General features: G+C 38.7%; 1 protein-coding gene across 6 annotated transcripts in view; it reads left to right on the top strand.

Moving 5' to 3' along the window:
* The window catches only part of CDC42BPB (CDC42 binding protein kinase beta), a 98,231-nt gene that overhangs the window by 52,505 nt on the left and 18,736 nt on the right, over nt 1-26,990 (top strand). For 2 of the 6 annotated variants that reach the window (XM_063333112.1, XM_063333114.1), the window contains exons 6-25: nt 2,989-3,082; nt 4,433-4,633; nt 6,466-6,714; nt 7,681-7,760; nt 8,723-8,889; nt 8,989-9,108; nt 10,761-10,894; nt 13,855-14,097; nt 14,919-15,029; nt 15,496-15,740; nt 15,905-16,010; nt 16,572-16,696; nt 17,495-17,600; nt 19,218-19,366; nt 19,997-20,091; nt 20,179-20,258; nt 22,994-23,083; nt 23,523-23,597; nt 24,010-24,115; nt 26,554-26,690. In XM_063333112.1, coding sequence (XP_063189182.1) covers nt 2,989-3,082; nt 4,433-4,633; nt 6,466-6,714; nt 7,681-7,760; nt 8,723-8,889; nt 8,989-9,108; nt 10,761-10,894; nt 13,855-14,097; nt 14,919-15,029; nt 15,496-15,740; nt 15,905-16,010; nt 16,572-16,696; nt 17,495-17,600; nt 19,218-19,366; nt 19,997-20,091; nt 20,179-20,258; nt 22,994-23,083; nt 23,523-23,597; nt 24,010-24,115; nt 26,554-26,690 — 2,713 coding nt within the window. Of the gene's footprint in view, nt 1-2,988; nt 3,083-4,432; nt 4,634-6,465; nt 6,715-7,680; nt 7,761-8,722; nt 8,890-8,988; nt 9,109-10,760; nt 10,895-13,854; nt 14,098-14,918; nt 15,030-15,495; nt 15,741-15,904; nt 16,011-16,571; nt 16,697-17,494; nt 17,601-19,217; nt 19,367-19,996; nt 20,092-20,178; nt 20,259-22,993; nt 23,084-23,507; nt 23,598-24,009; nt 24,116-26,553; nt 26,691-26,990 lie in introns of all 6 variants that reach the window. The other 4 variants (XM_063333111.1, XM_063333113.1, XM_063333115.1 and 1 more) reach the window with 2 other exon arrangements.

Genomic DNA, 26,990 nt, shown 5'->3' with positions numbered 1-26,990 from the left:
TATGTGCTAATTTTATAGCTTGATTTCAGTAAACAAAATTAGAAAATACAGCGTATGAGAGTAGTGGGGTTTTTCAGTTAACTGAAAACTGTTTATGACTGTGTGAGTAGGTCCCCGATAGGTGACTGCAAGTCCTGGCTCAGGAGAAGTAGACTTCATGCTAGCTTTCAATCTGACTTGGCAGGTACATCTTGGCCAGGTCCCTTTACCTCTTTATGCCTTTGTTTCTTAGTCTGTGAAATAAGGGCAGTTTTACTGTCTCTTTTATGAAATTTATGGGTGAAAACCATTGGGTCGGTGAGGTGATTTTTGTTTACAAATAATGTTTAAAAGACACAGGGAATTCTCAAACTGTAACACTTTGAACTCTTCTGTTTGGACTTTGATCTCTGTTGAAAAATTAGAAAGAGAAGATACATAAACTCTGTGATACTTCTGTGAGTAAATGCGGATGGTATGTGGGGATTTTAAAATGTTACAGACTCAAATGTTCGCCAGAAGCACCATTGCAGCTATTTCTGAGGAAGGTGGCCTGACTAACTGACCAGCTACATCTTTGCATGGGGCTGAAAGGTCTGTTGCCGCAGTAGGAATGAATGGCTCTTGAGGCCAAAACAAACGCTATGAATAGGAGATGTATGAATGCCCAAGAAATTACTGCTTGGCAACTGGAATGGATTAGGAGGAAGCATGATTGCTCTGGAGAGGATTTCAAGGACCCTTTAAAGGCTTATATGACCTGTTAGCTGTAGATAGGAAACGGTGGAGCTCAGAGAGGAGGCATTAAGCTTTTCTGAACAGAAACAGTGTTCCCTTAGGCCAGCAAGATCTGCATGCAAAGCAGAAAAGCAGAGATGTGTTTGTTGAGATTGGCTCGTGCTTCGAATGGCACTGTGAGCCATTTAAAAACCAAACAAATTGGTGTATAGTTGTAGATAAGCTTTAATAGTCCTCTGCACCCACTGAGCTTGGCTTGTGGTTATGGGGCTGTAAGGGAATCTTGACAATATCTGGAACTGAAATGTAGGGAATAAGTTTAACAATAGAAATTTACTAGTGAGTTTATTGGGAAAGCATAGTGACATGTCTAGTTTTCTGGGTTAGCACATACTTTTCTGTATTATAACAAGTCAGTATGCATTTAATGTATGTTGACAGACGTGGATTAGCATTTACTGTTTTGTCTTAATACTGCTAATGAGCAACAGGGTTAGTGTTAGTGAAGTTTCATTAATTAATTCCAAAGCATTAGCCCTTGGTTAAAAAGTGTTAATTCAAGTTTGTGTTGGAAAAATTTATCAGATTGGCGGGATTTTTACACATATGAGGACCCTTTGTTAAACCTGTCATGGTTTTTCTTGTAAGTCTCCTCAAGTGTGAAACTGTGGAATTCAGCACCTTAAAAAATCATACATTGTCAACTTCCACATCTATGTAGCAAGGTGTGTTACAGCATGGTTTTTTTTCTTGTTCCTAGTAATTCTAGTCTCTTCCTCAAAAATTAAGCTGAAGCTATTGTTCAATTTTTTAAGTTTTTAAGCACATGTAGTGGCATTTGGAACTTCCTATTTGAAAAGAAATACAGTGTTTTATGGTGCAACAAGACTGGTGGGTTTAACATAAAGCTCATGTGGTTTTATTTATTACTAATAGATAGTATTATTTAAATAAATATGATATCTAAAAAAAAACCAACCACCCTAAATCAATGCATTTATAGGTTTCGTTATCTTTTCGGTCAGCTCAGATAAATAATAGTATTTCAAATTTGCATGGTGATATGCTAGCATGTTGGGAGCTAATCCTGGATAGTGTTGGCTAAAGAGAGGGAAGGAGACTGGTATATGTTACTTTGGAAGACATGGATGTTCTTTTTAGCCTGCAGAATCGGTGCATAACTGAGTTGACTCTGTTTTCTGCACTTGCTCTTCTCTCTTTCTCGCCACCTTCCCAACATACTGGCTCGGTGCTCTTAAAATCATTTGGGATATTTTGAGGCTATTAATTTGGAAAAAAAAACCACCAACACAGTATGTATCAGGACTGTCTTACTAAGTCGTCTGGATGATTGATCTTCTACTGATACTTTACTTTGTGTGAATTTCAGTACAAAGTTGTGAAATAGTCTGGTTAATTGGTGGACTGAATTCCAGTAACGTGCTCTTTAGTAAATCCTTTTTGGCTGCCTTCGTGATATCAAAAAGAGTATCAAGCAATGAAATGGGAGTCTTAGTTCCATGTTATTTAGTAGCTTTGGCATGCCGTATAGCATTTTACAGCCTGCTATGTATATCTAAGAGTAGGAAAGGCACGTTGTGATATTGGAGACTTTCTAATGTTACTGTATCTTGTTGAAATAGCATTGCCCTGATCCCAGAGCTGGAGCAGTTCAGTGACTTGTAGAGTAACTTCTGCATATACACAGGACGCAAAGGTCTTTGGGTACCCAGAGAAGCAAATGTGCTGTGCAGTAGCGTATCGAAAGTTTTGAATAGCAAGTGAAAAATACTGGCTATCAGAAATACTAGACAAAATTTAGAGAAGTAGTAAAAAAATTTTTCTAGATAAGAAGTTAAAAGTTGGTTATAAATCTTGGTGAAAAACATGAGATTAAAAGATTGTCTTTTCTCTTTTATCTTTCTTGCCTCTAAACAATATATTGAGATACACATAACCTTGAAATGATGTTGGTGAAGTAAACTACCTATCTGTTACAGTCATATGACTCACCATAATTGTTCTGCTTGGTTATTTGACTATTCACAGTTCAACTTTGAGCTGAATCTCTGATGTAATCTAAGGCTTCAATATTGCAGGCAAAGTTGTGAGTTCACTGGGAGGAGAGGGTCGTAAATACTGCAATAAAAAGAGTTTGCATCTGTGGGTATCCAACATAAAATTCTCTGTTATTCTGATGTTAAGATTAATCTTTACAAGCAGAGCTAATGTTCTATATTTAAATCTTTTCACTTCTTTCTGTTATAACAGGGACATAAAGCCTGATAATGTTCTTTTGGACATGAATGGCCACATACGACTGGCAGACTTTGGGTCCTGTCTGAAGATGAGTGAAGATGGCACAGTATGTATGAAGCAAAATTTCATTGGGTTGCTGGTAGTAGGACCTTTTAAGTGAGTTGTTGGTATTAAAGGTATTAGATATGTCAGTGTGCATCAGGGAGGTGTTAGATTGTAAGCTTATTGACATGCTAAAAATTGAGGGAAGTAATAAGTAATTTATAAGTAATATATACTTATAAAAACATTTTTGTCATCTTCATCTTCTTATTTTCCAGGCTGATACCTTTTAAAGTTATCCTTTGCTATGTTTTTCTGACTTTCATCCTTTCTGCTACCGGACATTTGAGTTCTCATGAGATATTATGAACTGTCCAGAGATCAGTTGTTCAAAAAGGATAAAAATTTGGTATGATTTATGTGTAGGAACCACAGGTGACCAGGAAACCTAGAAGCTGTGGCAGACTTAAAGTAGAAGTCATCAAAAATGAGGAGATAATTAATCAGCAGTTTGTTTTATATGCCTTTTAGAAATGGAACTGCAACAGTATGGTAATTGGCCATCTTGTGCACCAGATTGGATACAGCCCTGAAAGCTAATTCACTTGTGACATTTTTTGTTTGTTTTGCCTAGTTTAGAGTGCTTCCAGGGGTGCCAGTCCTGCCAAACTATGGCACGCAACATCGTTCACCGATTTTTGGCACAAACTCAGGTCTTGGTGACATTCTGTAGTCATAAAATGCCTGCCAAGGATTTACCATATTAAAATGCAGAATGACTTGGAAGGAGCCATTATAACTGGATGTGAATCCCGAGAACATATTCCTAGAGATGAGAACTGCTCTGCCACTGCCCTGATGGGCAGGGCTTCCCTACGACTTGGGCACAGGGCAATTCGCCACCTTACCCCTGCATTGCATCCAGTTGCACATTATGCAGTAAGCTTTAAACCAATTTCTGACATAATAAAAATAGGGGACTACTGGCCCGAGGACCTTGGTTTGTGATCTTCAAATGAAACTGTAAAGTCGGGCATAGGACTCAAACTCCCTACATAATCATTTTTCATTTCAACTTCTGGCAGCTAGTTGCAATTCTAAACAGACAAAAAGGCAAAACATTTTCTCCTATTGTCTTCCTGCTTTCTCACAACGAGTATGACCGTTTTGAGTTTTCTGCTGTGTTCTGGATAAAATACATTAACGGATTTTATGTAGAAGTGGACTTGAACTTAATCTATGTAGTCTTTGTTACTTTCTTAATATTTTCTTTATTGCTGTGATTTGTATAAATATCTCCCTTTCCCAGATCATGTCCTGGTGTCGCTGTTTGTCAGAAATACTGCTGTTTGTGTGAGAAAATTGCTGAGAGAACCTGAAAACTTACGAGGATTATGTTTGCCTTATTTTTCAGGTACAGTCTTCAGTAGCAGTGGGTACACCTGACTACATCTCTCCGGAGATACTGCAAGCAATGGAAGATGGAATGGGAAAATATGGGCCTGAATGTGACTGGTGGTCTCTGGGTGTCTGCATGTATGAAATGCTGTATGGTGAAACACCCTTTTATGCAGAGTCGTTAGTGGAAACCTATGGGAAGATTATGAATCATGAAGTAAGAGCTGTATTAAACCTTTATGTATTCACTGAGCTTATAAGGTTTACAGAGAAACTGTTATAACTTAAAGATATTTAAGTGATGGTAGTTCTTTGCTTTTTCACCATGCTTTAGAACCATATTGTGTAGGTTTGTTGGTTCAGGTTTTAGGAATGTTTGCTTCTCTGAACTGCAGAAATTTGATTCTTTGTCAAATGGAAATTTTTCTCTAAATGCTGATCTTGTTCTTGTTGGAAAATCTAAGCAATCATCACAAAATCGAAATTAAAACCAACTCTCATGTTAGGCCCATTTAAAGTTTCCTCTGGGCTGTGCAGGAGAAATGAAGTAATGTATTATTTACACAGCTGTACACATTTTCTGTCAGTGATAACAGTACGAAAAAGGGAACAGGCAAGTCAACCAGGGTAGACATGAGCTGCATGAAGAACATGAGGTTGGGGGGATTGCCCGGAGTGGAAGCGGTAGAAGAACACGAACTTGAGCTGCACGAAGAACATGACGTCAGGGGGTTTGTCCAGGGTCAAAGTGGTAGAGAAATGTTGGAACTTCTGTGTGCATTTTGAACATTAGAGAATAAGAATAAACCAGTTCCTGGTGTCCTTTCAGGAGCTGTATTAGGAGGATGTGTTGATGCGCATACTCACCCTAGGTAGCCAGCAGCTGTTGTGTAGGCTGTAGTATTGCATTTTCTTCTCCCCAGGATGAGCGCAGTTGACTGGTGTTTACAATGCTCTGCTCTCACAGTGAAATGGTGATGGATAAGACGTGAAACCCATTGCCAGAGCTGACACCCTTGCTGTGATAAATATTAATCTCTTTCTTGCTTTAATTTCTTCAGTGAACTAACTGGTTGCAAATGTAAACTATGTACACAAACTGTGCAGTGTAAACTATGGCTGCCTGGCTCTTGAACTACTTGGGAGGAAATCTGAAGCTGTTGTCCTGCAGACTTAAGTTTTTAGTCTCATTCGGACACACAGTCAATATCATTGTATGTTTTTCAATGGAAGTTTTAAAGTTCAATTTCAGTTATGCTGATTTGGTCCCTAATGATCTAATTTTAAGCTTGAAAAATTGCATTATTAAAAGGGATATATAGGCTATTGTTGTTTATTGAAAAAAACAAACAAACAAACAAAAACCCTTCTTGACTATACAGTGGTAGTAGTAGCAAGCTAAAATACAGAAAACGTTTTCCTGATTTTTACCTAGAGTAATTTCAGATGTTAGTGGAAATTAAAATTTTTAGAACTTCCATTTGTTTATGACACTATAAATCTATGCAAAATGTAGATTGGTAAGAAAAGCAGATATTTAACCTATAAATTAGAAAAATACAGCCTTAAATACAACAAAGTTTTGTAAAGAACTGGCTACCATCATGGGTTTTTTAGAGTTGGAATTAATAAAATCTCAAGGAGTACATCTTCAGGAGATCAGTGGATCAGTGACTAAAAATACCAGTGAGGGTCTGCCTTTATTTTATGATCTTTAATATAGTATAGTGTGTTAAGATTCCTGTATGTCTTCTTAAAAAAGTTTGCTTTTCCTAACAGAGTTACTGTAATTGCAGGTAGTTTCAAATAGATCTGTATTAAAGAAATTGAGAAATGATTACTTGTTCTTAAAATGGATTTCAAGGACAAAAAAATCTGTCACTGAATGTAATGCATTGTGCTCTGCCACTGCTCACTGGAACTAGAACATGGTTGCCTATTCATTTCCAGTTTTATTGGTGTAATTTAGCATGTTCTTTTTGAAATTGCTGTTGAAAGTTATGGAATGGATTCCTTCTCAAAAATTTCTCTATTCGTTTTGTTTTCTAGGAACGATTTCAGTTTCCATCCCATGTTACAGATGTATCTGAAGAAGCAAAAGATCTTATTCAGCGACTCATCTGCAGTAGGGAGCGTAGACTGGGACAGAATGGAATAGAGGATTTTAAGTCTCATGCATTTTTTGAAGGACTTAATTGGGACAACATCCGAAACCTAGAAGCACCTTACATTCCAGATGTTAGCAGTCCTTCTGACACCTCAAACTTTGATGTAGATGATGATGTATTAAGAAATCCAGTGAGTCTTTGTTTTTGAATATTACTAATGCAAATATGTAACCTTGCTGCACTATAAGTTAGTAGTGAGAACTTATTTCAAAGTAAGTAATATAAGAGATGAAAAATAAGTAATTTAAAATGTGAAAAATTCAAGTTTTTCATCTCTTTGTCATTTTGGATAATCAGAAATTGTGAGCTGCTTTTCTGAATGGTAGCAGTTGTTGACATGGTCAGTCAAAGTTAAAACATATCTAGGTGGGAGGGGGGGAAACCCTTAGCTGCCCTTTTGGTTTACCTTTACAAGGTGCTAGTGTTTGGATTTATTCCTTTTCAAAGGTAAAAAAAAAAAAAAAAATCTGTCTTCAGAAATACTCATATATTCTCCATGCAGCTTGCAATCACAGCTGTCCGGGTGAGAAAGCTCACACTGCTACTTCTCCACTCGCATAAGAACCAGGAGGTTGGCATTTGGAGTGGGGACATTGGTGTTCCCCTCCTCCATTTCTGTTGTGTAGTAATTTACAAACTCAGGTCAAGAGGAGCAGAGGGCTTTTGTGGTAATTTGTTCATCGTCTTGTATTCCAAGAAATTAAGAGCTTTTGGCATGCTTTTTGATTACGTGTCTAACAGTAACTGACATACTAAAACTAACAGCATGCATTTTGGTGCCAGGTCGCTTTTAATTAAGAACTTGAAATTTTGGGTTTTCTTTTAATGGTTGCATTGTGTTTTGAATTTGTTGAAATGCTGTCCTTTCAAGTGCCGGTTCAAGAGGCTCCTAAATTCAAGTCATTATATTAAACAACCTAATCTGAAATAAAGTTCTTCCAGCGGCAATGGAAGGCTCTACTGCCAATTGTGACTTGGTATGCACTAAGAAAAGTCTTTCCATTAGTTGTCTTTCTTTAACTGTTGAGGGTAAATCAAATGCCTTTAGCCTGGATGGGTTGTCTTTTGGGTTTTCATGCATTTTGTTTTCATGCAGGAAGTGGTGCCACCGAGTTCTCATACAGGCTTTTCTGGATTGCATTTACCGTTTGTTGGGTTTACATACACAACTGATAGGTAAGCAAAGAATATGCTATTCATTACACTTGCTTCCTAAATGCAGCTAATCTATGAAATTCTCATTTTATTAACATGTAGAAAGGTTGATGTCCATAGGTGCACCTGTGGATAAACCTTTATCCCTTCTTTTTTTTCTTCCAAGTGCCTGAACGTATTTGGATCATGCTTTTGGGGATTAGATGCTTTTGTATTTAGTACTTAATCTATTTGAATTAAATTAAAGTTAAGGGACTAGATGTGTTACTTGCAATTGAGTATAAGCATGCTCTTCCTGCAGTGAGTGGCTGAGAGCAAGTCTTGTCCATGTGTGTGTCTGCCAGGAACAGTTCAGAATTAGCTGTCCTGCTCAAGTCCTGCTGGTAGGCTAAGTCTGCCCAACTTTGAAATGGCCTCCATCTAACTTCAAAGATCCCTCAAACATATACTTGTCACTGTTCTTAAGGTTATTCTGCCCGGTTTGTTATTCCCTGGTTTCCTTCTTCTGGGTTTTGTTACCCCTATGCAATGCTATTTCAGAAAGAACCCAGTACACGCATCTCGTCCTTTTCAGAGTGAAATCCTGCTGTGGCTTAACTTAAATCGATCTTTGTCACCCTTGAAACTAAACTTTTGGGTTGTTTCTCAGCTCTCAGTGCAGGTCCACTTTCCATTCTGCTTACTTTGCTGTTAAGATAGTAGTAACCTTTAGCATAGGAGAGGTAACATTTTCACTCGTTCAGGCAGTTTGTAAAGTGAATGTACGTCAGCATCATTGAAGTCCTGAATACAAGTATCTTAATGCTGCAGTAGCTAGGGAATAAGAACTTCGTCTGCCCTGACAGTTGACTCAATGCTACCAATTACTGCACTAATTATTCTTGTGTGTTTAAGGTGTGTATTGGGTGGAATCCTAGCATGCCGCTGCTGTAGACTGCTGTGAGTATTTATTAAAATGTTCTAACTTACGTATTTGTTTTCAGCTCTTTATCTGATAGAGGCACTTTAAAGAGTGCGATGCAGTCTGACACTGTAACCAAAGATACGGATGTACAGCGTGACTTAAAGAACACTTCACAAATAGAAGGCTATGAAAAGAAAATACGGAAATTGGAGCAAGAAAAGCAGGATTTGAACAGAAAACTGCAAGGTTAGTGGTTTATGTTTGTTTGGATCTTTAGCTCTGCTGATTAGGAGGAATTGGAATGTGTTTTATTGAAAAGCTTTTCCTTCCTTTTCTGATTTTAAGAATCTACACAGACAATGCAGAACCTCCAAGGTCCAGTGTGTGTTACAGTAAATACAAGCCGTGATAAGGAGATTAAAAAATTAAATGAAGAAATTGAACGGTTGAAGAACAAATTAACAGGTAAGCCTCTGGTATGGTAATTATAGTAATGCAATTTAGTTCGCTACTCCTGGTAACATTATGTAGTGGTTTTTTTGCAATAATCAGAATTCATGTTCTTGAGGTGCTAAAAAAATAAAGGGTTTTTTAAAGTCTCTTTCAATATTAAGAGGCATTTCAGTTTTTCCAGATGAGCACTTAACTTTTTCTTCCAGTTGCTTAACCTGATAGCATATTCTAGCATGGGGAGTCTAGAGTACAATGAATTGTGTGGATGGGTTCAGTTAAATATTTTGCGTGATGTGTGCTTCCCTAAAAATCTCCAGAGATCCTGTTCTCTTACTCCTCCTTTTTTGGGGGAGTATTGTTTGGAGGGGTTTTACTTGGAGGCAGGTGGAAGAGACAGTGGGGAGAAAAGACTATAGTTGGTCTTTAGTAACGTAAGGGGATAGGTGGGGGGGTGTATAATAATAGGTCACATTTAGATATTTCTGAGCTCCTGCTCCCTTTGTGTTTCTGTCTGGTGATGCATTAATTAGGAAGCACTGAGCATTGCAGAAAAACAAATACTGGCATCTGTCCCGAGAGAAGACTGACTCATCCATATCACTGAAAATCTGTTGCTTGACAATGCTATTAGTTTATCCATACAAACCTCCTGTTAGCGTCTAATTTTTAAGTGGAAATCAGTGATAAACAAAATGGTAGTTTTGAATCCTGATGACTTGGCTGAGAGGTTTATAGGGGCCCGTAGTACAGCATAAGTGAGTTCAGATGCTGAGTTGCTGATGCTGATTTTCCACGTGCTCCCCCCCCCCGCCCCCCCGGCAGTTTGGCAATAGATCCCTTTTGTAGGTGTGTGCATTGCAAAAATCAGCTCAGCTGTCCTACATAGCTTATTGTTCCAAAAAAGAGCTATTCTTGTGTATTCTACAATTAGATTTGAGTCAAAATAGTTAGATTAAGGTGCTGCTTCTGCAAGCGGTTTGGGTTTATCTAGCTCTTCAGCCAATGATATCCTGTTAAATACAAAAACTGGCAGTATGGTCTGGTTTAAAAAGAAGTAGTATTTGTTCATGTGGGGTGGGATGAGGTTTATGCTGAAGTGAGGAAAAGAATAATACTTTAATCATTACAGCAGTGCTTGGGATCCCTAAATAGATAGGTCAAATTTCCTGTTCTGCCACAGACATCAGTAGAACTCAAGCAGAACTGGGTGATCTTTAAGGTCCCTTCCAACTCTAACCATTCCATGATTCCCTGTTAATCCTATAAATAGTCCTTTCCTGTCTTGCTTGATGCACTAATGACTGACTGTAGCCTTGCTTGTCATGTAATGAAAACTATTTAGTAGACAAATTACTAGAACTGGAATTAGAACAACTCAAGTTTATTTCAGTGTTTTCAAAGGCTGAAGTTGCATTCTTTAAAAACAAAACAAAGCCCTGTGCTAAGGCTTGTTCACTTAGAGATCACAGTCTTTGGGAGGGTTTCTTTAATAGGCTGAGAAAATTAAAATTATTTGGAGGTGTCAGTGCCCCAAAATTACCTTAAACAATCTAACATGGCGGGAATGGGAAAGAAGTTGATTTTCCGAGCAAAGTGATGCCAGTTTGCTTGAGTAATATTGCCTGTTTTATTGGTGTAAATCTTTAATATATATTAATCTACAGATATAAGTAAACTGGAAGGACAGCTTGCAGATGCAGTGGCTTTCCGACAGGAACATGAAGACTCTATACACAAGTTGAAAGGACTAGAAAAACAGTGCAGAGTACTGCGGCAAGAAAAGGAGGACCTTCATAAGGTATTGATCCAAAGACAGATACATTTAAAAATGGTCATGTGAAGTAATTATAGAACAGTTCTGCTGTGATTCCTATTTTAGTGTTTTAAATGTTGCTTTTTAAAACTATACGGAGATGTTAGTGAATCTGTTAACAGTAGTTTTCTAAAGTAGTACAGTTTCTTTTTTGGTAGTTGATAGACATTTATTTCAAATGTGTTCTGCTAGATGGAACAAACACCTAAAGAATGGGTTTAGTTTAATTCCTTATTCTTAACTGTTTCAATAGAAATCTGAGGGCAATCGAGAGACACTTCAGGGCCTTGGGATGACTAGTTAAAGGATCAGGAGCACAAGTAGTGTTCTCCTCTATCCTTCCAGTTGTAGGGAATGCTGAGGGAAGAAACAGGAAGAGCCAGCAGGTCAATACCTGGCTCCAAGCCTGGTGTCACCAGCAGAATTTTGTGGTTTTTAATCATGAGTCGATTTACATGACACCAGGCCTGCTGGTGACAGGTGGGTATCCCTGTCTCGAAGGGTGCAGGAGTTATCAGGGTTCATTGAAAGAGCTTTAAACTAGATTTGAAGAGGGAAAGGGATAAAGCCAAGCTTGCCAGAGATAAGTCTGGGGAGGCACACCAGTGTTTGAGGGACGCTAGTGAGGTGCTTTGGTCTGCCATGTCAGGGGCTGGAGAGCCATGTGACGACAAAGACGCAGGGGTTATCGATGTGTTAGAAACCACAGAAGCACTTGAGAATGGTCATGTAGGAATTAGGGTTATAAACCCTTGAGAAAGGGATAGGCAAGGAAGGAGAGGTGGTGGGGTAGTCTTGTATATCAGGGAGTGTTTTGACTGTCTAGAGCTTCACAATGGTGGCCACAGGGTTGAGTCTTTCTGGGTAGGAATCAGGGGGAAGGCCAGCAAGACATACTGTGGTGGGAGTCTGTTGTAGGACCGCCATGCAGCACTACAGGCTTGGGGAAGAGCGTCTGGAAAGCTGCCCGGCGGAAAAGGACTTTGGGGTGTTGGTCAACAGCCAGCTGAATATGAGCCAACAGTGTGCCCAGGTGGCCAGGAAAGCCAGTAGCATCCTGGTGTCTGTATCAGAAATAGTGTGGCCAGCAGGACTAGGGAAGTGATCATCCTGCTGTACTCAGCACTGGTGAGGCCCCACCCCAAACACTGTGTTCAGTTTTGGTCCCCTCGCAACAAGAAAGACATGGAGGTGCTGGAGTGCATCCAAAGAAGAGCAATGAAGCTGGTGAAGGGTCTAGAGCACAAGTCTTAGGAGGAGCCACTGAAGGAGCTGGGGTTGTTTAGCCTGGAGAAGAGGAGGATGAGGGGAGACCTTATCGCTCTCTCTAATTACCTGAAAGGAATTTTCTCTTCTCCCAGGTAACAGGCAATAGGATGAGAAGAAACAGCCTCAAGTTGCACCAGGGGAGGTTTAGATTGGATATTAGGAAATATTTCTTCACTGAAAGGGTTATCAAGCATTGGAACAGGCTGCCCGGGGAAGTGGTTGAGTCACCAACCCTGGAGGTTTTAAAAGATGCGTGGATGTAGTGCTTAGGGACGTGGTTTGGTGGTGGACTTGGCAGTGCTAGGTTAATGGTTGGACTTGATGATTTTAAAGGTTCTGCCTAGCCTAAATGATTCTATGATTCTTTGATAATATACACAGGAGTTAAACTCAGATCTATGGCTACTCATCAGTTCTGTAGATACCAAAAAGTGTGTGCATGTGTCTATGTGTGTGTATACATATATATATATAGATGAAGGAGTTAATAGTGCTAGGTCACTGTTCCAGCTTGAGTCCACTTAGTCTTTGCAATATCAGAAGGTTAACTGTTGCTTAAGGCTGAGGATTACTTTTATGTAATTGCTGCGTTTATTTTCTGTTGTGTAAATTACACCTTTGTTTGCTTGGTTAAATGTAACAGTATCTTAGTTTAAGTCAGCAAATATTTTGCAGTAAATAGAGGTTTGCATATACTTCATACTGCTTTCAATAATACATATTAAAAAAACACTACCTGTATTCAAATAGCTAGTTTTGGAAAAGTCTAGCAGCCGTATTGTTCACGTGACATTTAGATGGACCCAAAAGTAATCCATGGGGCATAATCTCTGGGTTTTTTGTCTGCTAGAATTTAACAGTCTCTCTTCTGTCTGTTTACCACTGGTAAGGGTTATTTACCAGTGTATGAGCAGCAGAGAAGGCAAATCTGCTCCTTCTGGTTTGAACACATGCCTTTGGGGCAGTTAATGAATGCTCCTGCAGTACTCCTACCAACGGCAGAAATTTTTAGAAGTCCCTTAGCCAGTATTCACTTACTCTCTTGTCTAGTTCTGCTCTTCTTCTTATTTTTTTTCCTCCTACTCTCAAATGCTTTTATGTAAAACATTCAATCTGTATTTTAGTCTTGTTAATTTTTGTTAACTACTTGCTGTAAACAGCTTTTATACTTTTCAATTAAAGTATTAGGACTTCACAGTCTGTGCTAAGGAATCTTCCTCAGTTTTCTGAAGAATTTCACAAGATCTGCTGTAGCATCTCAATGCTGGTACAGTGTCTTTGATGGCTCCCTTGAATGTGCTGTCTGCTAAAACATTCCTTTAAAAAAGGTTGCTATTGTAGTACAGGTACGTGGTGGTAATCTAAAATTAAGTTATTTAGAAGTGAGGTGGCCTTGTGTAGTCAGATTTATAAGAAAAGCTTCTGGAACACCAAAGGTACTACTGGAGCTGCCACACTAGATGCAGAATAACTGCTGTCTTGTTATGTTACTGCAGCTGCTTAGCCAGGAAAAATAAAAAAAAAACAATGTAAATTAAGAATTAGAAATAGTACTTAGAAGTTATATAAGGTGATTGAGCTTTCGAGTCATGCTTATGTAGGTCCAGTTCCTTTCTTCTTGGAAAGAATATATGGAGTTCAAATAATTCTTTTTATTATATCTTTATTTAAACCAGCAACTCGTAGAAGCTTCAGAGAGATTAAAGATGCAATCCAAAGAATTGAGGGATGCCCACCAACAAAGGAAGCTAGCTGTGCAGGAGTTCTCCGAGCTCAGTGAGAGGATGGGAGACTTGCGGTCTCAAAAGCAGAAGCTGTCTCGGCAACTTCGCGACAAAGAGGAGGAGGTGGAAATGAGCATGCAGAAAATTGATGCTATGCGACAGGACATCCGTAAATTGGAGAAGATCAGAAAAGAGGTAGCTTGATAAAATAGCTAACAGTAACATGTTTCAGCTGCTGCTTATTCAGTATCTCATATGTGATTGTATTGAAAAATTGGGACTGTTAGCAATAATTTCCTTTGTCCATCTGTAAGAAATTGCACCAGTAACTCTTCCATGTAACTTTTGCTACAGTTCACAAAATAGGTCTTGGATTTGTTTCAAAATGTTTTACTGACGTATCAGGAAACGAACTGAGTCTTCTTTTTTTGTTTGTACTCAGGCCCCTTTTAATCCAGAGGAAACTATTCTTGCTGTACACCCAGCTTCTTAGTTCTTGTGTTTTGATTCTTGTAGACTCTGACTCATAGTCAGCTTGAAACCTAGAAAGCTTAATGTCTTCATGTGCTTTAAGGTTGGAGTATTCTGACTTCTTTTTTTAACTGAATTTTTTCTCTTCAGCTAGAGGGAGGAGTAGTGATACAGGCTAAATATGTGATTTTCCTTCCTCTGTAGTTACTCATTGTAGAGCATGTCTGTCATATCTTGAAGCAAGTTAATTTCCAATTAGTATTCTAAGCAATTTATACTTTTACATAAGATGAAGTAGATAACCAGAAGAGGGCATAAGAAACAGCTATTGTGGTTAACCCAGAGTGTTTTAATCACTGAAAAATCATCAAACTTTATGTATTCTCTAGGTGAAGGCAAAACAACTGTCATGACGTTCTCAGATTATTGTTATAGTGTAAAATAGAAATAAGGAAAACGTGCTGCTCGTCCTTATGGTGGAAAGGAAATGAATAATACAGGTAGTGCTGTCTTGTGTTGAAATGACTTAAAATTCCTCGTTACAGCTGGAAGCCCAACTTGAAGAAGTTGTAGCAGAAGCATCGAAAGAACGCAAGCTTCGTGAGCACAGTGAGGTCTTCTCCAAACAATTGGAAAATGAACTGGAAGCTCTAAAGGTTACATGTTTTTTGACAAATGTTTACTCATGGCACAGGAGCTGCAATAGTTTTGCTTACTCAACTGGTGATACCTGTGGGAGACTTAGAAACTACAGCATTACTAGAAACCTGACCTAAAGTGTTCAGATTTATTTGCTTTTTTTTGCTTGAAAGACTTCAATATCTCATTGGACTAATGTCTTGAAAATGTCCAGTTTACATAAATTCTAAGCAGATACTAAACCAGCGTGGTCCAAATCTGTTATCTCTGCAAACCATTTGAACCCTTTATTAGGGTCATGTAAGCAGAGCAGTCATTTATGGGGCTTAATGCTTGGAGACAGGCATAGGCACCTTTTAAATCACTTGGTGCCCAAATAAAAATTTTTCCGAAGTGTCACCAATTGGACAATTCTGATTTTAAATAATATTCCCAAAATTTTCAGGCCATAGTCTCTTCCTGATGTTTTCTCTTCTTCTGCAGCTGAAGCAGGGAGGCCGGGCAGCAGGTGCCACACTAGAACATCAACAGGAGCTTTCCAAAATTAAGTCTGAGCTGGAAAAGAAAATCTTATTTTATGAAGAGGAGTTGGTCCGACGAGAAGCCTCACATGTTTTGGAAGTAAAAAATGTGAAAAAGGAAGTACATGATTCGGAGAGCCATCAGCTTGCACTGCAGAAAGAGATAATGATATTAAAGGATAAATTAGAGAAAACAAAGCGAGAGAGGTAAGCTTTTGGGCATTGATTCATTAACTATGGATTTCTTTTTGTGTGTATTGCATTGCATAGGTTGGTATTTCACCTTAACTCTCTTTATTCCTTTTTGAAAATCCCAGTCTACAAGTTCAGCAATGTTACAGTTTGTTTCTACTTCTTGTCCTTCTCCATAGGCACAGTGAAATGGAGGAAGCAGTAGGAACAATGAAAGAGAAATATGAGCGTGAAAGATCTATGCTCTTGGAAGATAACAAGAAACTAACAACAGAAAATGAGAGGGTAATTATTTTAGGACGCGTTTTTAAGCAAAATGTAATTGTTAACTTCATTACTTTCTGATGTCGAAATAGTCTACTCATTGGTCAGAACAGGATCTGTGAATGTTCAGGCAGTATCTGAACAAAACAAATGTCGTTTTTGCCATATAAATGTCAGAGATCTGGCTAAATAGTACCTTTAGCATCTCAGTTTAGCTCAGAGGACACCACCTTCTGATTTCTTCATGAAGGCTGCACAGAGAAGTAAGCATTTACAATGGCAGCCAGCCTTCCTGATGGTTTACAGTTAAACCTCATTCCTCTTGATGACCTCTGCGCTTGCTTTTTCTTTTCCTTTGTTTTGGATTGTTTTGTGTGAACTGGCAATATGTTCTTCTATGCTCATGAGCTAGTCTCCAGTTCCACAAAAAATGAATCCTTTCCCATTCTTTAGTCTGTGTTAGAACTTCCAGATAGCCCAGGGTAGTCTTGTTTGTTCAGATTCTGTAGGTGTGTAGACATACACGTATCTAAAAAGTCTGAAACTGACATAAATCACAAGTGAAATTAATTTTTTTTTCAGCTCTGCTCTTTTGTGGACAAATTGACAGCACAGAACAGACAGCTAGAAGATGAGCTTCAAGACCTAGCAGCAAAGAAGGAGTCTGTTGCCCACTGGGAAGCTCAGATTGCAGAAATTATTCAATGGTGTGTGCTGTTTAGAGATCCAGATGGCCACTTTCAACTTTTGAAATATTGATTGCCTTTTTCTTTTTTTTTTTTTTTTTAATGTATAGCTAGGTCTTTTCTCTGTGTCCGGGATCAACAAAAGCATGGTACTTCTGAGTGTTGATTAACTGTTTCTCTTCTGCTTTCTAGTATTGCTCAGTAGTAATGACAAGTGAAATTTTCAGATGCTATTAAGTACAAAGGAGAGGGTTTTGATGTCAGCTTGCTTCAGTCTGTAAAGTGCTCGCTAAATCACCCTATTTGGAATATTTTGATAAATTCATTCAGGAAGATGGTCATGATTTAAAAGGTCCATGTTAACATATAGAACGTCACTAGCTGTACTAGACAAGCGCTAGTACAGCCACAGGTCAGTTCTTCCCTCTGTTATTTGCTGGTTTAGCAAGCCGTGTGCAAGCATTTCCAGCATGCAAAACAAGGAGAACTTGAAGGTAGCCCTTATAAAAATTGAGCAAGCAATATGCAGATCATGTTCCAAACAATAGCAGTGAACCTCTGCAGAACTCTTGCTGATGGTAAAAGGGAAACTTCAGTTTCCCTAGCAACTGCCACAATCGAGAGAAGCAGAAAAAAGAAAAATCTAAAGCAGACGATCTAAGATGTATTCAGTTTTCTGTTGCTGGAAGAGTTTTTCCGGCTCTGTCCATTTCTGTATGTCCCTAAATCCAGCGCAGACACTGATTATTTGATGGTACAATAGTTGGTGCTATGAGCCAAGGAACTGTTGAGTAACAGTTTTTTGTAATTGCGCAACAGGGTAAGCGATGAGAAGGATGCTCGTGGCTATCTGCAAGCGTTAGCTTCCAAGATGACAGAAGAACTAGAATCATTGAGAAGTTCCAGTCTGGGGTCACGAACGCTGGTAAGAAAATAGCAAGCATTCAGGCTGTCCTGGGGATATCTAAGAAGCTAGAGGCTAATTTTTAGTTTCAGCTATCTGTTCATAATCAGAATTCTTTTCTAATAAATCCTCTGCTCTACTGTCTATTTTTTATCTAGTACTTGTGAAATGCATCTAGGTAATCTGTTCAGAATTTGGTATGAAACAACCGCCCCAGTAACTACTAGTATCTACCATCAGAAACAGCTTTAAACAGTGCAGTGGAGAGAAGAAACAATAACATAAAGCATTGAAGAGGAGTACAGAGATGTACCTCACCATGTTAGGTGCAAGCGAATCATTTTAAGTGCTGTTACAGTGAAATAATAAAGTAAGATTTCTTTGTGAACGAGTATTAGCTGGTTGATATTGTTAAAACTAGTGACACACTGAGAGCATGTAGATTTATTTATGTGTAGAACGATGAGACCTTGTGCCATAATTTTCCCATACAGTAGTAATATGAACGCCAAAAAAAATCTGCAAAACAGAAGAGCTTTCACAAAGGAGTATGGTTTTAAAGACGAAAACACTGATTTGCCTTGGCAGGTACTAAATACCTGCATAAGGAGAGGGAAAGCCATTTCCAGCTAGGCATGGAAGCCCACGTTCCTAGCAATGCCAGTCAGCGCAGTCTGCCACGCAAAGGGTCCATCTGTTGCTGGTTTATACAGATAAGAAGGTACCCACCTCTCCCAGACCTATGAATAGGAGAGAGAAAGAGAAAGTTATGACTTCCTGTGAGCTATCATTTGCCTACATCATCAAGAGAGGATTATAATATTGAGAGGTTTAATAGAAAGAAAGATCAGATCAAACGCAGTTGGTGTTTTCTTCTTAGCTACTGCCAAAGAGCGCTCTCTGTTCTTTAAATTACAACTGGTTTTGTAACTTCAGCAGAACCTGATCTAAAGCAATTATTTCTCAACATTAAACATGCATCTTGTTTTCATGACTGTTATTTTCAAGGTCATATGTGACTAGAGAGGTATCCATTAGGGAATATCTAAAATGTAGCCCGCACTGACAAATCCTTGGCAAAGCTCGGGATATTATCTTTAGGGGATAGTAGGGCAGAATTGAATGGTGTATGCAGAAGTATAGCGTATGCTACTTAGCAAGCGTGAGAATTCTTTAGGCAAATGTTCTAGTTATCTCGGGTATCTCAAGACTGTATTATTTCCTTTTTTTATGGTTTTCCTACTCTGGGTATGTTTTAGATTAGTATGCTTTACATTAAATATTGACATTTATCTCGTGTTTGAAAGTCCAGTATGTCACTGTGCAAGTCTTATACTCTTTTCTAGATTGGACAAAGAAAACTAACCACTTTCAATGGGTTCTCTCAGTTTGAGTTCCGTGCTTCGGTGATCAAGCATATTGTGTTAGTGGTTTAACCAATGTAAAAATTGCTCATTACTTCCATTTTTGCGTAACATAGTCTGACTATCAACTGATTTCCATGCAGCAGGGATACTGGCCATAACTAATTAAAAGAGCGTTCTCTGAACCAGTGTGAAAGCTAATTTACGTTTTTGAACAAGAACAGAAATGTCTTTAAACAGTTGATATTAATATTCAGTAACTTAACTGCAACAGGATCCACTTTGGAAAGTGCGACGCAGTCAGAAGTTGGATATGTCAGCCAGGCTGGAATTACAGTCTGCCCTTGATGCAGAAATTCGTGCCAAACAACTAGTTCAAGAAGAGCTACGGAAAGTTAAAGATGCAAACATATCTTTTGAAAGGTAATAAGGCCTTTGGTTCTGTTTGGGTTTTAATGTACTGCTCTAAACTGCTCCTTAGAATAGTAACGACTTTCTTAAAAATGGCCCCTTGTGCCTGGGATATTGGGCTGCCAGAAAGATCCCATTCTACAGACTACACATTTCTTACATAGTCAAATGAGAACTGTAAAAAATTCTTCAAGTAAACATATCACTGCTGTGAATAGCTTGGTAATAAGATACACGTCTTGGGCACCTGAGGGGGGAAAAAAAAGCATAAGAGCAAATTCAAATCAAATTCAATATCTTTTCTTAGACTAACTGGAGAGTAGACATATTCGTGGGAATTAAAGGCCAAACTACTACTAGAATAATTTTGTATGGCAGATATCTGCAATGATAGTAGGAGTCTCAAGTACAGTTTTCACTATCTAGTCAAGTAATGAGATGCCTGTTTAGGGGAAAAATAAAATTAATCAGCCTTAAGAAAAAAAATACCTTTTAAAAAAAACACTCCTCAAAAAAACCCCAAAACCCAAAGAGTTTTCCAGTACTCTGAGATGTAGGACCAGAAATGAACAAGCCTATACACTGACATTTCTGCTTTGGAGGTATTTCAGATTGCATTTTGTTCATATTGTATTGCTTTAGTAAATTAAAGGAATCGGAAGCGAAAAACAGGGAACTGTTGGAAGAGATGGAAGGTTTGAAGAAAAAACTGGAAGAAAAATACAGAACAGATTCAGGTAATTAAAGTTACTGTGTTTTAACAGAGTTCTAATACCACCTGCAATGTTGCCATTTAACTAAGCCTGTTCTGCTTTGGATTTTAGGTCTCAAACTTCCAGACTTTCAAGATTCCATTTTTGAATATTTCAACACCTCTCCTCTTGCACGTGATTTGACTTTCAGAGTGAGTTTTTGCATAAAATAACTATTAAAATGTGGTAACTGAATTACAGTTTTATGACGTAAAAGTAGCACTTGGGCACTATGTGGCACATTTGGATCTGCCAAATCAGCATGGCACACAATTGGATGCCCAGTAGATGTCAGATTGCGTGGCATTTTTTAGAGAAGCTGGCACCTTTGGGAAATATTGCCAGAAGTTCGCATTTAATTATTTCCCATTCCAGCTTCTTTGTTCAGGTTAATCTCAATCATTTGGCTAAATAATATATATTCAGGGTTTTTTGGAAAGGCTGGCACACCCTGTTACAAATAAGGGATTAAATGCTTTGCAGTCTGAAGATGCTGGTTAATAAAAGTATTCACACGGTTCAAGGAGTGTTTAAACAGATATGTAAAAGTGTTGGCTCCAGATCTTAGTGGAGCGGTTAGAGTAGAAGGAACTGGGAAGAGAATCAGAGGACGCACAGATGTTGGTGTAATAAGTTTTATCGTGACACACCCTCTGATCCTTAGAAAACTAATCATACAAATCACAGCTCCAAGTGGGCGTTTCACTTTAAAAGGTTTGTGCACTCCCTGAGGAAGCAGCTGTTAAATGCAACATTGAATCTCATTTCCTTACTTCATGAACTCTTGATCCCTGAAGATTTTCTGGGATGTTGTTTTTTTTTTTTGCAAAACACATAGACAGTTTAGGATAAAACCAAGAGTTTGAACTGGAAAGGATAATCTGTTGTGTTTATGGAGCCGAGATAAAGGGGCTCAGGTTAAAACCTTGTCAGTCTGGTTAAATTTTATATCGGAAATGTGTATTCTCTCTCTTTTTTTTTTTTTTTTTTTTTCCCCCACAAATTGTCATTGTTGCTAAAAAGAAGGCCTATGGATATGATATGGTATTTGCATACGCTTTGTGTATGTGCTATTCTCAGTCACAAAATGTTCCCCCTGCAATTCTTGCCGAAGCCACAAGATGTGCTATATGGATGAGGCGGACAGAAGAGAGAGAAACATGATATATGCTACTATCTGAATAATAATTTTTATCTACTGACCTTGGTATTTTAAAACATTGCTTTAAAAAGTACCAGATGTACTTAAAACAGGAGCATATAGGATATCTTAGAATGCTTAACGATATGGTTTAGTGATGGGTTTTGGCAGTGTTAGGTCAATGGTTGAATTCGATGATCTGGAAGGTTCCTTCCAACCTAGACAATTCTATGATTCTGTGATCAAGCCCATAACTAATAAAGATTCCATTATACAGATCCTGCAATAAATATATAGTTGCTATGGAAATACAGGTGGCATTTTCTGATGGATTAGGTTAAAATTGCTGATACTGTACTTAATGACTTACATTAACAGTTTTTTTCACATGTACTGAAAGATAGTCTGCGTCATCCGCTGTGAGCTAATTTAGTTTGAATAAATATCATTTGCCCATATAAAACATTATATTTAGCTAGCCTACTAGTATTCTATCTGAAGTTTTCCTGTGGATGATAAGTGATCGTTTTTATCCCTCATATCCGTTACAACAAAGGATTCTGTTTCTTCTTCATCTACATCTTCTCTGCTAGCCTTTTGGGAAGAAGTAAGTTTTTGCTAGTAGTTTTGTGTCCATATTTTGTTGTGACCTGTCATAGTAAAAATGGCCTTCTAAAACTAGATATTTTGCTTCCTTAACGTCTCTATAACTTAATCCACTAAATAGAGCTAGTTTAGTTTTAATACCTCTTTACAGGCATACTGTTTTGTATTTTGACTGTCCGTATGGCTAAAGCTGAATCACACTTAGCATTTTTAAATAGTTCATATTACATAATGGTACAATTTGATCAGAAATGGCCCAGCCCTACCAATCAATTCATAACCAAAAAAATAACAAATATCTGAACATATTTAGTGAGCTAACTGAACTTGGGCCATCTTCCTGTCTAAACTGGCTGGGAAGTGAGTGATTCATTACTTGTTGCCTTTAGTGCTAATTACATCATTGATGTGATGTCTAATCTGATGTTTGTTAATCATGATTTTCATTATATCCTTGGAGTACAGTAATACCGTATTCTACTTCCACACCCAGCTTCTTTAGCTCTGGAATTGTAGCATACTTCCCCCTTGTGCTGGCAATTAGTAGTTGCTAATTTAAGTGTGGAGTTAATAGAAGGCTTGTAATGGATGGTAGTCTTAAATTTTAGTGAAATATAAGACAATGTGATTAAGTAGACGTTATTCGTTTAATGACAGAGGCCAACCATTTTAAAGAACTTTTTAAAAGATTGCATAGTACTACTTCAAGAATTTTTGCCGTGGCAGAATTGCTGGCTGCTGTGTGCTAGAAAAATCCTGGTGTAGTAAGCTACCGTGAGAAATGAGCTATTTTTATGGATGATTGCCAGGCTTCTCAACCACCATTCCGTACCTGCGTGCAAGAGATTAGACACAGCCGTGCTGGGAGAAGAAGGCTGTTACAGCATTTATGCTGCCTGCTATGAGGTTTTGCATTTCAGTACTTCCAGCTTTACAGCTTTTCCATCAGGTGGCAGGGTTTGTTTTGACGAAAGATATTTTTTTTTTATTTATTTTTTTTTCAGAGGGGAAAGTTGTTATTAGATATATGTGTATTGCATATAGAAATCAGCATTGTGTTTTGTTTCCATTATGTTGCCGTGAGAACACTTTGTCAGATCTGTGGTATCTAATGTAACATGTTTGCTGTCACTTTTGCAGACCAGTTCTATTAGTGAGCAGGAAGCGCAGGGTCCCAAGTCAGAAGTTTCACCGTCTGCTTCAGTTGTAACTGCAGAGCAACAGCAAGAAGTAAGAGCGCCATTATTTTACCCTGAAGAGTAATTCACTGGAAAGTCTCGCTGTCTTGTTCATGATAAATACATATTGCAGCATTCATTACGAAAAAGCAGGATTGAATGTTGCTTATTTGCAATGTGTCGGTGTTAATTGCACCTGCTTAGAGGACAGTTGCAAATGAAACCTTTTTGCTGGCTCTGTGTATGTTGATGTACCTCATTTTCATATGTTTTCTGTATTGCTGCTTGTTTGTTAGTGTGCAGGCTTTCCTTTGAGCGCTTTAAAACACAATCTATTTCTTTTAAATCAGAGTGGCGATGTTTATGACGATTAAATTTTTGATAATTTTCAAAGAAAAAAAATAATCAGAAAACAATAAGCTTTACCACCCCGATCTTGAAACAAATTCTTGAAGCCTCATTTTGCTCAATTACAGTTTTTTGTGATTCAGGAACCAATTCGGCTTCAGAGGATGCCTGCTGCTCCTTCCCCCACCATTCAATCCATTTCTCTAGCTGTACCAAAGGTAGGGGGACTGTGCTAACTAACCTTATTCTAAAGAACAAAGGAAAAAATATCATTTATAAACTAGCCCTCCATGTTTGTTCTTGTCCTGTTTGGATTTGTCATGTGTTTGTCTGTTAGGTCTCTGTTTTTAATCAAATGTTTCCAAATGCAAGTTGATGGGGTTTGATTTGTCAGAAGGGATGACAAAAAGTAATTGCTCGTAGGTTTGGGTTTGAGTGTTTTATGCAATTGGAAATAAAAGTGTTACGGTTGTCTTGCAGCACCTTTTACGAGCTGCACTTACTTAAAAGAAGCCCAGGTTTCATAATGTGCACTCTGGTATACTTGGAGGGTGGTGAAGGGAGATGCTTGCATTGCATCAGTGCACAAAGTGAAAAGTTATTTTTTTTTATCCTGAATGTATCTTTCAGCCTAAAGCTCATCAGCTCAACATCAAGTCATTCACAAGCCCTACTCAGTGTAGTCATTGCACTTCTCTTATGGTGGGATTAGTTCGACAAGGTTATGCCTGTGACGGTGAGTCAGTTAAACTTTTTATATTTTCAGCAAGTCCCTGAAAAAAATCATCCCAAAACACTAATGTATTTTAAGGCAACCGTTTCTTTGAGGAGGGAATGAAAGAGAGAGGTGGCTGCCACTGAATGGTTCGTTCTTTTGCATCATCATCGGTCAAAGAATTAATATCAGCCCTCAAGGCTCCCTTTCATATTACTAATTAACTCTGCTACCATTAGTGCTGTTATAGTGTGAGTAGGGAGGGAGGTGGGGAAGGCACGACTGTTTTCTGTTTCTGTAGTGGAGAAGACTACAAAAAGGCTCTGGTAACAAGAACCTGAGTCTGTCTGTTTTGTGGTACCCTGATCATAAACCCCTATGCTGGGAGGACCATTTGCTAGGCTTTTTGACCTGTAACCTGTTTGCTAGGGTTTTTGACCTGTCTTGCTGTCCATCAGTTTTTATTTTAAATGCTTTCTCTGATGGATGTGTCAATATTGAATTCCATGTTTGAGTATATGGAGGTTTTTTTATTTGAAAATACTTACGTGTATCGTGATTAGACACATGAACTTAGTAAGTAGTCCACAAATCTGTTGATTTATACTACAGTATAAATAACCTTATTGTATTTCTGTGCCTAGCTTAGTTCTTGCTAGTGACACCCTCTCCACTGACACCTTCAGTATCATATTCAGATTGCCTCATCTGCCCTTCAGGGCTTTTTTCCTGGCGGATCTTCTGGTGGCGGTTTTTCCCCAGGAGCACCTATAGCTCTGCCAGCACTTGCCCTGGGGCTGCCTTTTGTCTCCTGTTGCTGACAGTTCTGAACTCTTGTTTTGCATCTCTTCCTGCAAGTTTGAAACGGTCTTTTTCCCTTAGTGTAGCTATCAACTTTGCTCTTTTTTCCTCGTGTGTTTTGATTAAGCTCTGCATCATTAGTTTTCCAGTTTGCCTCTTCTACTCCGGATCTTGATAGCTACAGAAAAAAATAGAATCACACTGACATAAGAATAGAGATGACTCCGATAGAACAAAACTTTTCCATTTTCCACTCCCAGTCACTTGCTTTTCCCAGTTCCTCCTCTTTTTAATGCTGGAGACTACAGTAAAATACAGCTGCACTTCCAGAGTCCTGTGGAACTGGCTATATCCTGTGGATTTTCCCTATTCTCCAGCCGGTGTGCCTTGATATGCACAATCCCAAATAACTGATGCCTCCTGAAAGAGCTACATTTATTACCTGGCCTTGGGGAGCACCTACAGTACTTGGCACGCATGAGTTTTTGGTAACCCCTGTCCTCCTGGGAGCAGACCGTAGCTCAAAGAAGGAGCCAGGCAGCCTGCTCTGGGCTGCCCTCTCTCCTGGCTGTTCCCTTGGGCATCATGAGGAGGAGTTTTGTAGCCCAGCCTGTGGCTCTAGCAGAAGCAGGTCTTCTGGAATCCTTTAACACTTCATAATTACAGGACTAGATGGGCATAGGGTATTTGCTCCTGAGAATGTGGTTGGGAGAAAGCAGAGGATGGAGTGCAGCACTGTGCCACTCTCCTGCTGCCTTCCCAAGCCTACTGGTAGAAACAGGGCAGCTGGGACAAACCAGGCAAAACCTCTGTGGAAAGATCTGGCCCATAAACTGTGGGTAGGATGCCTTGATATAACATGTTAATTCATTCCGCAGTTCTTGTAGTCTGCCTCATGTCAACTGGCGTATATTCTGAGTTTTTTCTGTGTAGTGCTTCTGTGTGAAGTGCTCTATAGACAGGAGACCTAGAGACCTCTGTCCCTTGCTGGTGCGGTACAAAGAGGTGTAAATGGTAAGAAAGGATGCAACGATTAGTGTAGTTGTTTGCTCCTTACTTGAATTCTGAGATATGTATGTGCCCCTTTCACCACACAGTGTTTCAGTCCTTGTTGCCTGGTTTCTACTTTATTATGCTTTCAAGTCTATTGCCTACGTTTAATAGCTTAACTGTTTCTATTTCTTTTGGTTAGTATTTGATCAATACTTCAATCTTTGAAGTATTCTTGCATACTTGGATCAAATTAAACACCTACTATATTTATCTTGTCACCTATCACTGCCACATAATTTTTATTCCTCCTTTATTAATACTTTTTCTCTTTTGTGACTGGGTTAGTTGCTGCTTAACACCAGTGAGGCTGACCAACTCCTTTTCCTTCTGGAAAATGCTTTCATAAGTTGTCTTGAAATGTGGACTCAGTTCCTGCCCTTTATGGAAGTAATAGGCTTAAAAGAGAAAATATAAAAGCCCTTTGGAGAGTCTCATACAATATCTAGGTGCGTTCACTCCTTTAGCGTAGTGGGCTGTTGCAATATTTGACTGCCAGTTTCAGTGTGGTTAATTAACGTGCTGAGCGTAAGGGTGGACTACGTTAATCTCCTGTTACGATTGACTCATACATGCATTTCACTGTGAATTTTCTCTTTTGTACTTAGTGTGTTCATTTGCATGCCATGTTTCCTGCAAGGATAGCGCACCTCAGGTCTGCCCCATACCCCCTGAGCAAGCCAAAAGGCCTCTCGGAGTAGATGTGCAAAGAGGAATAGGAACCGCCTATAAAGGTTATGTCAAGGTAACAGCCTTTTGTTCTTGAACAAGGGAAGAATACTAAACTTCACTTACAGCTGTGCAGCTTGGAACCTCCAAGTGTGTTTGAACAGATCTCCTAAATTGTGCTAAAGCCTTAAGGCCCTGTGTGCCGTCTGTGTAACTTATTTAACCTTCATTGCTTTAGATGTGGGAGAAACGGTTGGTTTTACTACAAGAGCTAAAGGTTAGTAGATTAGTAGCTACAGTGTTATAAGCAGCGGCGGTGGCGGAAAAAAGCATGCTTTAAGGAAGAATTTCTGTTGTTGATGTAAGCATAACATAA

The sequence above is a fragment of the Chroicocephalus ridibundus genome, chromosome 4 (assembly GCF_963924245.1).
Source record: "Chroicocephalus ridibundus chromosome 4, bChrRid1.1, whole genome shotgun sequence".
Taxonomy (NCBI): domain Eukaryota; kingdom Metazoa; phylum Chordata; class Aves; order Charadriiformes; family Laridae; genus Chroicocephalus; species Chroicocephalus ridibundus.
This window is presented reverse-complemented; position numbering and strand designations above follow the sequence as displayed.